The sequence below is a fragment of the Lepidochelys olivacea genome (genome assembly GCF_965140295.1).
Source record: "Lepidochelys olivacea isolate rLepOli2 genome assembly, chromosome: 1".
In the NCBI taxonomy this organism is placed as follows: Eukaryota; Metazoa; Chordata; order Testudines; family Cheloniidae; genus Lepidochelys; species Lepidochelys olivacea.
The window spans coordinates 119122325-119138254 of record NC_140411.1 but is presented as its reverse complement, the minus strand read 5'-3'; the positions used below and the strand labels follow the sequence as shown (position 1 = coordinate 119138254).

The 15930-nt window shown below is 42.6% G+C and overlaps 1 protein-coding gene across 4 annotated transcripts in view; it reads left to right on the top strand.

Annotated features, from left to right (window-relative positions):
* The window catches only part of MAP4K4 (mitogen-activated protein kinase kinase kinase kinase 4), a 238690-nt gene that overhangs the window by 96575 nt on the left and 126185 nt on the right, over positions 1-15930 (top strand). For all 4 annotated transcript variants that reach the window (XM_084616687.1, XM_084616686.1, XM_084616685.1 and 1 more), the window contains exon 3: positions 6523-6579. In XM_084616687.1, the coding sequence (XP_084472813.1) occupies positions 6523-6579 (57 nt within the window). The remainder of the gene's footprint in view (positions 1-6522; positions 6580-15930) is intronic.

The window sequence follows — 15930 nt, the reverse complement described above, 5'->3', positions numbered from 1 at the left end:
GAAACCTTTTTTTCTTGTTTCTCTGCTTAATTGCATTATTTGTACAAATTCTGAAGTAATTTGCTAGGCCTTAGTACTAGCATTGGTGGTTTGCTAATTTTTGAGAACTTTCATGCTCCGTTAATCTGTAAAATGGGGATAATACTTACCTGCATAGCTGGTGTTAGGAGGGCTAATTAGTTCCTCTGTAAAGTACTGTACAAATCATTAGCAGTCATACTGTTTTAAGTAGAAATGTAACTTGTTGTTCTTGCTTATGACCGTTTCATTTTTTCCACAGATGAGGGTTATTTAATTTTTTCCTAAACACACTCTCTCTCTCTCTCTCTCTCTCTTCCCCCCCCCCTCCCTCCCTCCCCCCCCCCTCCCTCCCTCTCCTTGCCAGTTACATTTACTTTGACCTGCCCTTGGCTTTGCTTTTGGTTTTTTGCATGGGCAGATTCCATGTTTCTGTGCGAAGCGGCTCCTTGCAGGTCTTTGTGTGTTCAGTGAGTAAGGTTTAAGGTACTCAGCATGAGGTTGGCTATCTGAGAGCTGCTATCTGTGACAGAGGAGTTGTATTGGAAGCACAAATTGGAATAATACAGTAGCATTGCCCGAAGGCGTCAACCATTAGAATACTGTAGAGTGATACTCTAGTATTGCAGCACTGCATATTGCCCAAGGCTGTTAGGACTCTGTATATCAGAATCCACTAAATGAGAAACATAATGGAAAAACTGATTAGCACAAGGGCACTGCTTTAGGGAAGCAATCCAGTAAAATGAAACCACAATGTTCACTTTATAATGTGTTTAGATAGTGTCTATTGCTTATGCATATCTTGTAGCAGTTAAACGTTGAACTATAGGTACATTTTCAGTTAAATCTCTTTCTTCCTCACCCTATAGTTATCTCCACAATGGAAGATAGGTTAGGTTTTCTCAGAAGCTAATGGCACCTGGTGCACAAGATAATCCAGTGAGTTATGAGCAGTGCGGGCTGCCTTCCACCTGTAATTAGTAGCATCACCTCATATTGCGTGTTCTTGCCACTTGGCTGGGGAGCAGAATTCCAGGAACAGTCTCCCTGAAGGCACAGCAATATGTTGGGTAATGAATGCAGCTTACTTGATGTACATATACTGGGTAACTTGGCTGTGTGTGGTGAGAGGGGAGAAGGAGATGCAGTGTACATGTTTTGCCTGACTTGAAGATTTTAGGTAGGGCTGGAATTTATAGCATTATGCATATCTTGGCAACTTATTAAGGACTGCGTATTTAATTTTTTTCCTCAAGTATGTATATCTTAACATCACAGAGATGAGAAATAAACTGCAGACTGCTTTGATGCTCTGTTGGGAACATGCTTAGGCATCATGTGATCCAGTTAATGTTGTTGTATGCTTCACTTTCCGTGAAGCATATGTGATCAGAACACAATTTTTTTATCCTGGATCTTGATATGTATATGAACTTTCTGACCACAACATGAGAAGAAAAATACAGCTAGATTAAGACTTGGCGTGAGTAGGTGAAACTCCATTGACCTGCTCATCCTAGCTCTGTATTAGGCCCTGAATGGATGATTTAAAAATAAAATCGTGGAGTAGTCGTCTTTAAAAAAAAGAAATGCTTGAATTCCTTTTTGGGGAGGAGAAACAAATGCTTTAAAATAAATAAGTGAAAGCAAGAAGACAGAAGTAGGTGCATCAAAAACAGCAATCAGTAAGGTGCATGGAAGTGGGAGAGTTCAATCGGTGAACTAAATTGACTGAAATTGTGTGTAGGACTTTATCATTAAGGTCCACCCACAGTAAACCTACAGCTGTGATTTTGTAACCTCTTGGAGGCTCTGTTGGCTTAACTGCTTATAGTTATCATTGTTAAATAGATGTCCCTACACCTGAGTGTCTGCCATCTTGACCCCATATTTTGTGTTCATGCTGAGTTCTTGGCTTTAATGTTTTATTTCTGGGTAATTATCCCATATGTGTTGGTGTCTATGGGAATTTTTAAGGAGTCTCTCCCCTTTCCACCTAAGAGAGGCAGTAGTATTGATAGCGTTCGCAGTCTCAGAGAGTTATTCAGGTACCTAGACAATAGTAATGATCCTTTTTACTCCTGAGGACATTCTGCACCAAAAAATGAAAAATTCTGTACACAGTATTGCAGAATTTTGCAGAATTTTAAACGTTTTATTTGTCCATAAATAAATGCAGAGGCTCCATCATGGCATTGGGGAGCAGAGGCCACTGGCTGTATGAAGGTGGGATATCACCCTGCAGCCTCTCCAGCCTCGGGTCATGGACTCAGTGGTGAGGCTGCACCTGACCCTGACACAGCACAAGGCCTGGGCCTGCCCCAGAAACACCTTGGGGCCCTGCCCCTCGGTGCCAGGCACACCAGGTGTGGGGCTGGCAGGCTCAACCAGACAGGATCCAAGTGTGGAGGGGCTTAGTGTGGGAGGGATCCAGGTGTGGGGTGGGAGGATTCTCTGTGAAACATTCTGGGTGCAGGCAGCTCAGTGTGGGGTCTGGAGGGGATCTGGATGCACAGAGGCTTGTTTGGGGGGTATGTGTGCAGGGGCAATGGGATTCTGTAGGAGCTTCCAGGTGAAAGTGGTTGGGAATCAGCCGAGGGTTCTGAGTGTGGGGGTCTCAGCAGGGGGGGTCTGGGTGCTGGGGGAGTGGGGCTTGGTGAGGTGGGGGTCGGTGCAGCTAGTTGGGGGTCAATGGGGTGGGTGGGGGCTCAGGTTCATCAGGGTGGGAGTTGGAGTGCAGGGAGCTCTGGGGGGTGGACTGGGTGCAGGAGTGGGGGTTTGGAGGCTGGGTGCCTCCAGATGCAGTGGTTGAGGTTCAGTGGGGGAAGGCTAGGGGGGTTCTGCTTGAGGCTTGGCAGGGGTGTCTGGGCATGGGAGGTCCAGATGTACGGGGGTTGGGTGGATGGAGGAGGAGCTCCCTGTACAGTGACCCCTCTCCCTGCAGCTGAGGAGTGATGGGGGCAGGAAGCAGGGGAGGATGCTGAGCTTCCTGCAGCTGGGGGAGGTTTCTGGGGGTGGGTAGGCTGGTTGTCATCATCCCCCCCCCCCATACCACACAACAGGAAGAGGATGTTGGTTACAGTGGCAGTCGTTAAGGGGTTCTTTGGTGCACAGCAAAATAGCCATGGGTCTAACAGGAACCAAACTATGCGTCATTGGGCCGCTTGCAGGGATGGTGCCACGGTGATTTACTGTGTGCAGTGTGGAAACAGTGGGTTTTGCTAGCTGTAAGTGTAACAGGTTATGCGTGTGCTAAAGAGCTGCTGTGTGGATGAGGCCTTAATCCCAAGTCCTTTAAGTGTCTTTGGAACTGGGTACTATCCTGCTCATCTGGATTTCTTCCATCTTCACATCTATAATTCTTTGATATTAAGTAATTTTATAAAAGAACCTCTTCTGTGAGCCTTCCTGAAACCAGACCTGGCAATGGTAATCTGACGAGCACTTTCCAGAACAGTAGTACCTAGAAACTTCCCTGATGTAGCAGGTAATGTTACACTAGCAGTCTACAGTCTACGTTCTGGAAGGGACCTCTTGAGAAGGCAAAGAGGTGAACAAAAAAAGCCATGCCGATGCCTATATTTTGATTTAGCGCTTGCTTTTTCCTTTGAACGTATATTGTAAAGGAAAAGAAATGCTTCAAAATGTTGCTGTGGTTTTGATGCATAAATCTGTTTGTCATACAGAGAAATCCCATGGTGTACTTTAAATACAGAGCATCTGAAGTATTCCATACATTATGAAGAAGGTATCTGGAATGATTAACAATATTGTGAATGTGACTGGGGCTTAAATTTGGCCTGGGATGCTGGGAATCCTGCATTTCCCACAGTCTGCAATTCTCCTGCTTTACAGTCCCTTAGGAGGTTTGTGGCAAAGCAGTTTCTATCCCTTCCCAAGGATCAGAAGAGTGAAGTTAGTTGTAGCTACACTTCGCTGCAGCTGCTGTGGCCTCAAGATGACAAAGAGCAACAGAGGGACCAACCAGCAGGATCTTTTGAAGCTGTTGGGGAAGGACAGCTTTTCCAAGAGGAACTGAGTATGATATGTGCTAGTCATCCAAAGTGGGCTAACCTCTCTGAGCGGAATGTCTCCTCTTCTTGGCAAAGGCTGGGAATAATTTCAGATCTCTTTCTGGAAATGGCCAGGCCATCAGTAGCTCATGGATTTAAAGCAGCAAATAAAGAAAACTTTACGTGAAAATAAATGGCATCCTGTGTATCGTTTGTTATTTTCTTTATTCTTTTCCTTTCTAACCGCGCAACTTTTTGTCTACCATGTGTCTTGGTATATTGTTCCTTCACTTTTCCAGAGTTTGTTTTTTCCTGCAGAGTTAATATTAACTTCTGATTTATTTTAAAAAAATATTTTCTCCCTTTTCTCTGACTCAGTTTCCTTTTCAGATCTGGCTTCTGTCCCCTCTGTTTTTAGCTTTAGTGTCTTTTCTCTCTACCCACCATTTCATATTTCCATTCCCCCACACCTTCCTGGACTCCTGGTGCGTCAACTCCATCCACAGTGAAGAAGAGGGAGAGTCTGAGATGGGAAGCACTGTTTATCTGGGTCTATTGCAACATTTCTTCCTTCCCTGCAGCAGGTTAAGGGAGGCAGCTGTGTTGTTGAGCCTTAAGGACCAGGCCAGTGGCTCTTGTCATGAGATAGGATGTTTAGGCCCCTCCTGGGCTTACTGAAAGGGTTTGTCAAAGTTAGGTCAAGGTTGGCTAACCTAACATGTAGTAGCCAGCCCTGACTTGACTTTAACCTCTCCTTCCTAGACCAGCTGAAAGGATGCCATGGGACATAGCAACACACAGGCATTGTAACGTGGCTATTGACTCCCTACAGCACACGTCTGTGCCTGTACTTCCGTGCATCCAGATGCTCTACTTTTGTTCTCATACCCAAACCAGCTCAGTGAAAAAGCGATTGTATTACTAATTTAAGGTGAAAAAAATATTAAAAGAAATGGATGCAGCAAAGGAGCTGCTTGGAACAGACAGTAGCATAAGCACAGTAACGTATTTTAAGAAAGGGGTTGGAATGGTCATTGGGAGAGGAGTGGGTCAGCTCTTCGAAGTTCTAAATGAAAATGGAGACAGAAAATCTTCCTATTACTAGAACTATTTATTTATGGCACCAACAACATATTAGGCACTCTACTGATAGGTAACATCTCTTAGGTGTACATGGCTCAAAAGTGGCTAGTTTTTTGGGGGTGCTTCAACTTTGGGGTACCAAGCTTGGGATGGTTACCAGGTCTGTATTTTCAGAAAGTCACTGAGAAAATAAGGCCTCATTCAGGTGTGTCAAAATTAGTCAAACAAAGCTACTGGTTACTTTTGAAAGTCTTGGCCATGGTTCCTCTCCTGAAAAGTTTACAAATTATGGCGAGGGAATGGTTCTAACAAGAGGCAGTGTGACTGGTCAGTGTAGTCTAGCATGGGAGACTGATGACCTCTGTGATTTGTGTTTTTAACTGTATTTATCTGGAGGGGAATGGGGGTAAGAAGAAAGTCTGAGGTTGGACAAATGACTTGACTTCGTTGTCTGGTTCAGAGAAATGTATGTTAGGGTGGACTTGAGGGAAGTGAAGACAGGTTGGGTTGTGAGGGTGGAGTTCTAGGCATGGGGGTCTACATGGAAGAAGTGGAGAATTTTGGAGAGTGCGGGGGAGGGGCAAGTGTGTGTTATACCGTGGGATGACTAAAGCACATTAGCTACTGCAGTGTAAAAACATAGGCACATCAGGATTACTGCCAGGAAAACAAGGAGAAGTCAACCCCATGCGAAGATATAGTGCTGACCTCGCTGGACTACCTTGTGGAAAACACTGCAGGAGCCTCTCTCCACTAAAGATTTTACAGTGAGATAATAGTGTGGGTTTTTTTCCTCCCCCCGTAAACTCTTCTCCCCAAACCACCCGTTTTTTAAGCAGTGAAGATAAGGTCTAAGAAAATGTCCTCTTTCAGTGGTGGTCTGACTTGCATGGTTTTACACGGTGTTTCTCAGAGTTCACAGCAAAATATAAATGCAGAATACTGAAGGAATCTCTGCCTTACCTAAGTGTGCTCCGAAGATACCTTTTTAGAATGCACAGTATCTGGAGTAGTTTGCCTTATAAACATGGCTACAATGTCAGTTGCCTAGCTATGGGAGATAGATGTAGATTGTGTGAATTATGCTAAAGAAAATGGAAAGGAATGGTAAATGCAAATGCATTGCTTTTGTGCTTAATTATAATTTGACAATCTTGCTAATTATCCTTTTAATGAGAAGTGATTTATCTCAATGGATTCTGTAAGTATTTTTAAATGAAACTCTTTTGGTTAGCTATCTAAAGTATTTATCTCCTGTCTTCAACATGAAATAATAGGAAAGATAATAGGCAAGCCGGGATGGGGAAAACCCACTGTCTGGAAATCTTGTCTTAAGGGTACTACTCTGTGTGTGTTTAAATGATTAAATGGAATGGCGGTGCTGACTCTTCTTTCTGTTTTTCAGGGTCGGCATGTCAAAACAGGTCAACTGGCAGCCATCAAAGTCATGGACGTTACTGAGGTGAGCAAAGAAAACATTCTTTCGCTTTTTAGAAATAGGAAAAAAAACAACTGAACAATAGGAGTTGGTAAGTGGTTTAACCCTTTTTTTTAATGGCAGTTCTCAGATGAGAGTGATCACTTTCTGTTTGCAGGAGCTGACCTGCTAGACAGTCTGCCCTTCTGTGGCTTTGTGTTCATGAGGGACATTTGCTTGAGTTGCTGCAGGTGGTCCCAAAGTATCTCAGAATCAGGAGCGTCTCCTTTGCAGAAAGTTCTCAAAGAACGATGACGATACTGATTTTTAAATGTGACTTCAACCTTCTGCTTTTATAGAAGAAGAAGGTTATGGGGGACACATGGGGCAGGAACTGGAGGATCATAGTTCCGCTAGTACTTTTGAATACATTTTATACCCTTTTTAGGCTGAAAAGGAAGTGGGTCCAATAAAGCTCCCAGTGGCCTGAAAGCAGAAACATCTGCTAGAATGATGAGCAGATTGCTGGCAGAATTCAGCTGTGTAAAGTAGTAGTTGTAACTGACTCGGGGGATTCACTGTGGAGTTCAGATGGGAAAGAGGGGAAATTAACCCAGCCAAAAAAAATAAAAATGTGTCTATTTTTAAACCTGTACATATATAATAACTTTAGTTTACTCTGTTCAAAAGGAGATTAGTTTTAATTAAAATATTTAAAACAGATCAGAATAAAGAGGATTTTTTCTGTAGATTGCACTTGTGTTGTATTGAATTCTATGTGCAGTTATCACATAGACTTCAGATTTAGAATTGGACAAAATCTTTGTATGTGTTTCGGTAGCATTATACTGGCTGAGCAGCCTCTGAAGAACCCATCATCAAACCAAGCATCCAATTGTCCTCAACCCCATTCATCTCCTATGGTTATTTTTTAAAAAAAAATGCATCAAAGCTCATGGTGGGTTGTACACAAAGCAGAGTCTTTAATCAGCGGAACGATTATGTTACAAGTAAATGTACACCTTAGACATATTAATTTGTTAAGAAGATTGCTACTCGTTTTATGTTTTGACATATGCATGCGTGCACACTCCCAACTGGATGTGTTACCTTGGACACAGGATCCCAGGAGGGTGGATTAGAGCCTTATGGCTAAACCATTTAAAAAATGTATAAAGCAGCGGCCAGGGATATGTTAACTGATAGGACTTCAGTTATGTCTCTGGATCTCTGTGTGATTGTATCAGAGTGAGACTGCTGATCTTAAGTTAAGCTGTTATGTCTGCCAAGAGCTAGACATGCTTTCTTCATAAAACGGGCTAATAAAAATCAATTTTCAGCTGTAAGATTGTCTAAGGCTGCCTTTGTGAAGGGGCACGGTTGTATTCACTATAGTCAGCATGTAGGCAAAGTAGGGAATACTAGGGTGCGTTGACTTAGAGCGAGTGCTCTTTAATGGCAGATGATAGTATCAGTGCAGCAAATACTCACAAATCAGGTTATTACAAAATTAAGGGTTCTTCCACAACCTGAATTTGATTATGCTACACATCTTAGATCTCTTTTTATGGCATGCATTAATAACTAGCAGTTTGAATCGAAAGGTTACATTATACAAGGAAAACAGTAGAAAAAAATTAGTCATGTAGATTGCGACTGAGTTAATGTTAGGGGGAGATGCCTTAGCTATAGAATTTTTTCTTCTTTTGAGTGCTTGATTTTGCAACCTTAATACTGTAGAAACACTGTTTTCACTTAACAGCCCTAGACTGTTGGGGGTGTGGGGGAAGAAGGAAGGGAGGAGAAAATTTTGAGATACTAGCTTGTTGGAGCTTGCAAGTATCACAGGCTTCCCCAATAGACTTTGTAAGTTCTTTGTTCCAATGTAATAGGTTTGTGGAGGTTACAGAGACGCTGTACATTCTTCAGTGTTGGGCTAAGCATCTTCCATTACTGCTCTTTGCTCTGAAGACATTGGGTTTCTCATATTTAGAATCTCATACTACTTCCATAGACTTGTAAATTCCAGAGGTTGCTGAGTTAAAGAACTGTGGGTGCATATGTGAAAATGGGATTTGAATGGAAGCTGTTTTACAAACTTAACTGCAGGGATTGGGATCAGTATGATTGCTGTACTACAGCTCTAGCAGTGTTAGTTTTGCTGGTAAAAGCGTTACTATTGAGCTTGTCGATCTGCTTCAAGACCAGAACTTTTTCAATCTGACTGGTGGCATGGATGGATATAAGTAATGATTTTGTCCATACGCTATAGAGAATAGGAGACCACACAAATTGCCTCCTTTTTAATCACCTTGCTCTAATTAATGCTTTGCTGAAGATTTAAGAAGGTAAAAATGTTCAAGATACCTGACAGCAACACATAGCCAAACTTCAACTTGTAAATAATAAAGGCCCAATCCTGCAAACATTCTCTGCTGCTGTGAGTTAATACCATGTGGAGTTGCTAAGCTGTGGGATTGGGCCACAAGGTTTTGACAAACCAATTGTCAGTAACTTTCAATTTAAAGTGAACATAGCTTTTTGATCAGAAATAGAAAGAAAGAGTCATATAATGCTCGCTAAAGTAAATGGAAATTGTGCAGCTCAAACCTTACACAGAGCTGTAAAAATGTTGTTCTTGGTTCAATGCTTATGTTGCTGTGCCTTGTTTAGATTTAATTTTGAAAAAGGAAAACATTGTGGGCTGAAAATCCCATGTCAGATTAGACGCTGAAATTTCTTTTTGAGACTAGTTAGTCATGTTATTGAAACATAAGCACTGTTTTATACAGAGATGCCTGGCTTTTAAAACAAACAAACAAACAAAACTTGCAACTTATTTTTTTTTTTTTAAAATCAGGTTTATAGCTCACACTTTCACTTTTTACTGTTGGAGCAGCAGTGGATATAGGATGAGAGAGCTCTTACTGGTGCATAGAACATTTCAATAGGAAATAAAAATACAAAACAAGCTTAATCCGTGTTTATGAACTAAAATATACTCTGCAGCTGGAGGGAATTAACTGCTTTAAAAGGTAAAGATGTATGAACTGTTAGCATATGCATATTTTAAAAATTATTTTCAGGACTGTATCATATTTTATCTATCTCTTGTGTATCGCAGGCTATGTGTATATGTGTGGGAAAATAACTTTTCAAAAAAGTCCTCACAGTCAGTCTTTGATCATTCCATCGCAGATTCTATGTTCCTTACCGGACACATGTTTTAGAAATGACTGTACTTGGACAGATGGTTCCTCATGCTGGTCACCCCCTTAACTGCACTTACAGGCCATGGCATCACATTGTCATGTGTTTTTGACCTGTAGGATATTACTGTAGTGTATTCATATAGCGTATCAAATTAAGCATGACTGGTATTAATATCAAATATGATTTAATTATGATTAAAGTTTGATGGTCATTGTTTGATTTGAATCCAGTCATTTTCGTATAAAGCAAGAACCTTTTAAACTTAGCAAAATGTACCTTGCAAACCTCCTTGTATCTGAATTGTTTGTTAGTTGTATCTGTTGTATCCATTTTTGATAGCTGTTTAACTCTTTCAGGGACTTTCTGTATTGATCTCTCCAGGAATAAATCTTATTCTTGAGTAGGAGACACTTTCTTTTATGCTTCCTTTTATGGTTTTGAGTGAAACATACAATCACTGTACCAAATTACTTCTCCTGTGTCTGTCTGTCTGTCATATACCTGACATTGCTCCTCCTTCCCCCGGCCCCCCCATTTTTGGGTCCCTGCTGGACTTGACTTGTGAAAGTTTTTCACATGCCTTTTTAACAGCAGCAACTCTGAGATCACGTGTCCAGCGTTCCCTGACTTGTTACTGTATAGACTACAGTACTGAACTCCTCACTTAAAATCGTCCCAGTTAGCATTGTTTTGTTATTAGGTTGGCGATCTATTAGAGAACGTACTTGTTTAAAGTCACGCAATGTTCCATTATAAGATTGTTTGGTTTGCCCTGCTCCACCCGTCCAGCACTCCTGCTGGGGCACTCCTGCCCTGCTCTGCCTGCCTGGCGTTCCACATAGGGAGCAGGCAAGCCCCCGACCCCGCTCCCTGGCAGGAGCACTGGGCAGGCGGACTGGGAAGACCCCGCTCCCTGGCAGGAGCGCTGGGCGGATGGAGCGGGACAAGCCCTCACACCCTGACCTAGGTATGCCCCTGCCTCAACCAAGCTTCACAATCATCATTGCTGAGTACAGTATTAATTTGTTTACAGTTATTTAAAACTTATATTGTATATGTATATAGTGTCTTTTGTCTGGTGAAAAAAATTTCCCTGGAACCTAACCCCCTCTATTTACATAAATTCTTATGAACAAATTGGATTTGCTTAACATTGTTTCACTTAAAGTAGCATTTTTCAGGAACATAACTACAACATTAAGCGAGGAGTTACTGTATAAAACTATGTAAGTAAATGACTGGATAAAATACCCTGCTGATTTGTAAAGGAAAAGTTGGATTATTTTTATTGCCCCCTTTTTTTTCCCCCTTCCCCATGTCCAACACAAAAATGTAAGCAGCCAATGGCAGAAACGCTTGTCAAATCTCTTGCATTTAGATAGTGAAAATACAGAACTGGGTTAGGAAATCTAGGTTCTCCCACCAACTTTGCCACTGCCTTTGTGTACTACTGTAGACAAGCTGCTTATCCTCTTTTTGTGGTCTACATACACAATTTAACAATGGCAGACTATAAAATCATAGGCCTCGAAGGGACCTTGAGAGGTCATCTAGTCCAGTCCCCTGCACTCATGGCAGGACTAAGTATTATCTAGACCATTCCTGACAGGTGTTTGTCTAATCTGCTCTTAAAAATCTCCAATGATGGAGATTCCACAACCTCCCTAGACAATTTATTCCAGTGCTTAACCACCCTGACAGTTAGGAAGTTTTTCCTAATGTCCAGTCTAAACCTCCCTTGCTGCAATTTAAGCCCATTGCTTCTTGTCCTAGCCTCAGAGGTTAAGAATTTTTCCCCCCTCCCTTCTCCTTGTAACAATCTTTTACATACTTGAAAACTGTTATCATGTTCCCCCTCAGTCTTCTTTTTTCCAGACTAAACAAACCCAGTTTTTTCAATCTTCCCTCATAGGTCATGTTTTCTAGGCCTTTAATAATTTTTGTTGCTCTTCTTTGGACTTTCTGCAGTTTGTCCACATCCTTCCTGAAATGTGGCGCCCAGAACTGGACACAATACTCAAGTTGAGGCCTAATCAGAGCAGAGTAGAGCAGAAGAATTACTTCTGTGTTTGCTTACAACACTCCTGCTAATCCATCCCAGAATGATGTTTGTGTTTTTTGCAACAGCGTTACATTGTTTCAGAGTAGCAGCCGTGTTAGTCTGTATTCGCAAAAAGAAAAGGAGTACTTGTGGCACCTTAGAGACTAACCAATTTATTTGTTTATTTATTTACATTGTTGACTCATATTTAGCTTGTGGTCCACTATGACCCCCAGATCCCTTTCTGCGGCACTCCTTCCTAGGCAGTCATTTCCCATTTTGTATGTGTGCAACTGATTGTTCCTACCTAAATGGAGTACTTTGCATTTGTCCTTATTGAATTTCATCCTATTTACTTCAGATCGTTTCTCCAGTTTGTCCAGATCATTTTGAATTTTAATCCTATCCTCCAAAGCACTTGCAACCCCTCCCAGCTTGACATTGTCTGCAAACTTTATAAGTATACTCTCTCTGCCATTATCTAAGTCGTTGATGAAGAAATTGAATAGTACCGGACCCAGAACTGATCCCTGCGGAGCCCCACTCATTAACATCCTTCCAGCATGACTATGAACCAGTGATAATTACTGTCTGGGGACGGTTTTCCAACCAGTTATGCATCCACCTTATAGTAGCTCCATCTGGGCTGTATTTCCCTAGTTTATTTATGAGATGGTCATGCAAGACAGTATCAAAAGCTTTACTAAAGTCAAGATATGCCATGTCTACCGCTTCCCCCATCCACAAAGCTTGTTACCCTGTTGAAGAAAGCTATCAGGTTGGTTTGGCACAATTTGTTCTTTACAAATCCATGCTGACTGTTACTTTTCACTTTATTACCTTCTAGGTGTTTGCAAATTGATTGCTTGATTACTTGCTCCATTGTGTGTCTGGGTACTGAAGTGAAGCTCATTCGTCTGTAATTCCCCAGATTGTCCTTATTTCTCTTTTTATAGATTGGCACTGTATTTGCTCTTTTCCAGTCTTCTGGAATCTCTCCCTGTCGTCCATGACTTTTCAAAGATAATTGCTAATGGCTGAGGTATCGCCTCAGCCAGCTCCTTGAGTATTGTAGGATGCATTTCATCAGGCCGTGGTGACTTGAAGACATCTAATTTGTCTAAGTAATTTTAACTTGTTCTTTCTGTATTTTAGCCTTTTCTGATCCTTTCTCATTTTCACTGGTATTCACTATGTTAGACATCCAAACACCACCAACCTTCTTGGTGAAAACCGAAACAAGTTATTAAGCACCTCTGCCATTTCCACATTTTCTGTTGTTATCCCCCCCCCCACCGCCCGCAATTGAGTAATGGGCCTATCCTGTTCTTGGTCTTCCTTTTGCTTCTAACGTAGTTGTAGAATGGTTGTTAGCTGTTGTGCTAGCTGAACGTGGTTTAACTGTGAGGGTAGACAAGGCCATACCAGGTTCACCACAGTTTCAGCTGATTTTATCAAAGCTAGCTGATGACATTGATCACAGTTAGTCCTTGAAGTCTGGCAACATGTGTAATTCTGTGGGCAAGTTAATAAAGGGAAAGGGCAGGGCAAACACTTAGCCCTGAGAAAGTTAAATTGTGGCCCTTGACTGATAGTAGTGTGATTCTCAAGTTAATGCTCAGAACGTGATATCCAATTAATTTTTTAAAATGTTACAGATTGCTAGAAATGGAAGGAGTGCTTCAAGTTGATTTGTCATCATCGGCAAAAAAAGAAGCGGTTCAGTGGTATTAATCACATATGGGAGGAATTTCAAAAAGGAAATTGGGTTGTTAAAAGGTCACCAGTTCCCTTCTGTGCACTTGGCTTAGATGAAGCCCTAGAGCATGAAAACAGAGCGGTGAAAGCCTTTGGGGGAATTGGTGGGGGATAACACAGCATCCAAATGCTCTTTCCTGACATACCCAGAGCTTCATCATGATTCGAACAAAACATTAAACATGGGTGGGATGACTTCCCCAAAAACAACCAGCCACCATCTAGACTCGTTAGCTGCTGTCCAAGAAGGAGCAATTTTAAAGCTACTGGATGAGCTTGCTTGCACTGGCAACCCATTTGTGAGTGGCAGACTGGAGCTCATTAATAATCATGATGAAAGTACTCTTCAGTCATGAGATCGCTAAAGATGTCAGTTGAATAGATATTTTGGGTCATGACTTGTATGAAGCCTTCAAAACTCAAAGAATTATCCAAGGCTCCATTGATCTGAAGAACAGACTAAAGCTGTGCTCGAATGCAAAGAAGAAAGTCAGAGTGAAGGTGGCAGGAACTATTGAAGAGCTAAACGTAGAGGGGTCATTGTTTGCTCATCTCCTGGTTGTGTCCAGATGACGGCAAGATGTTGATCTGTGTGAGACTTTGGGAAATTACGAGTTCTCCATGGTATCACAATTGACGTTTGAGTGTGACGGAACAATGCATATGTGCATGGCAAAAAGCAAACTAACACACATCTCATATGGTCTTCCTAAGCCAGCACCTACTGACCATGTGACTAAGTACCTTATGCCAACAGAGGCCTTTCAGCATACCAGTCATTAAAGATCTTGTCAAGCTCTCAACAAACCAAAAACTGTTAACACCTGCCGAGATTTGGCTGAATCCTTTATTGTGAGGCTACAGCGAAAATACTAGACGTATGACAAAATCCACCTCATGTTTGACTCGTATGCGGAGGAATCAATTAAAAAATATTGCTAGAAAGACTATGTTGTTGCACCTGTCCAACAGAAAAACCACTGACTCCACGAATATCTCCAGTGCCACAATAAAGAAGCTGCTGACTCGGACTCGCACAAAGGATGAGTTTAACTGCACACCTTGCAGGAAAAATGCTCCAGCATGCAAAGAATTTCATAGTCACATAGCATAATGAAGCAACCGCCTTGCACTGTTCAGCAGAGGCTGCCACTAAAATTGTTTCATGCCATCAGTGCCGCGCAGAGAAGTACCACTAAATCACATTTCTGCACAACAAACAGATGCTCTCGTGCACTCTGTGAGATGCTACCCAAGACTTCCTGTTACAGGGTGGACTAGGTCTGGAGTCCCTCTGCTGGAGGCCTCGTGGCTCTGCTTCACCCTGCCCCAGAAAAGAGTAGAGAAGTCCTCCAGTCAGCTTAGAGAGGCTACAGGGGAGCAGCCACGCAGAGGGGCTGTTGGAGCAATGAATCAGGGTTCAGAAGAGCCATATAAAAGGAAGAAGCAGAGCAGTCAGTTGCTCCCTGGAGCTTGAAGGAGGAGGAATGGGTGCCTGTCTGGCTGGAAGAGCAACAGGACCATAGACAGGTCAGTGCAGGCAGGCTGCCCTGCAGGCTGAGCCCAGGGGTCCGAGCCCAGAACCTAGCCAGACAGGGCGAGGGTACCATGATGAGCCCTGCTGGTCTGGTTGAAGACTGAGCCCATGTGAGTGTTGCTGAAAAGACACCAACCAAGGGTGTCAAGATGGCCCCTGTTGGGCTGTTAAAGAAGGCAGTGCCTCCGGGGGAAGCCGTAGTGCTATGGCCCCATACCATGGCCGTGAGAAAAAACTAGAGACTGTGTACCCTGGAAGGGGGGACAGCATGTGTGACTCGGTCAGAGGGCTGAGCCACTGAAGAAACCATTGGCTGGGGAGGTGAGTGCCATCCCTGTTTCAAACGGAAAAAACAGCAGGCTCACACCTGACCAAAAGGGGGCACTTGTGAGAGGTGGGTGCCACCCCATTCCAAGATTCTGTTTTTGTGCTTGCTTTTGGGAAACGGAATTGCTGTGTATCCCTCAGGTATTTTCCTACCACTCGGACCACTGACAGCCGCTGCACTGCTACGCTTTCATGTCTTTTCAGGATGTCATGCTACTGGAAGGTTGGCTGGAAAGAACATTTGATTCAGCCTCTGAAGACACTCTCCTCACTCTGAAGGTCCTTGGGATGGCCAAGAGAGTCACTGATAAGTTCATAAATACGTGGGGAGGAGTTCATATGCTCAGTTTACCATTTGAAGACCAGCATTACCACACTTGCCGAACTACGTCGATGAATGTTTTCCCAGAAACAGACAAATGGAGAAGAATTGCCCCTGATGAGGGGTGAATTTATACCTGCTACTAAGAGGACAAATTATTAAGCAGTGGAATAGCTCTGGGATCGTTGAGCACATCTA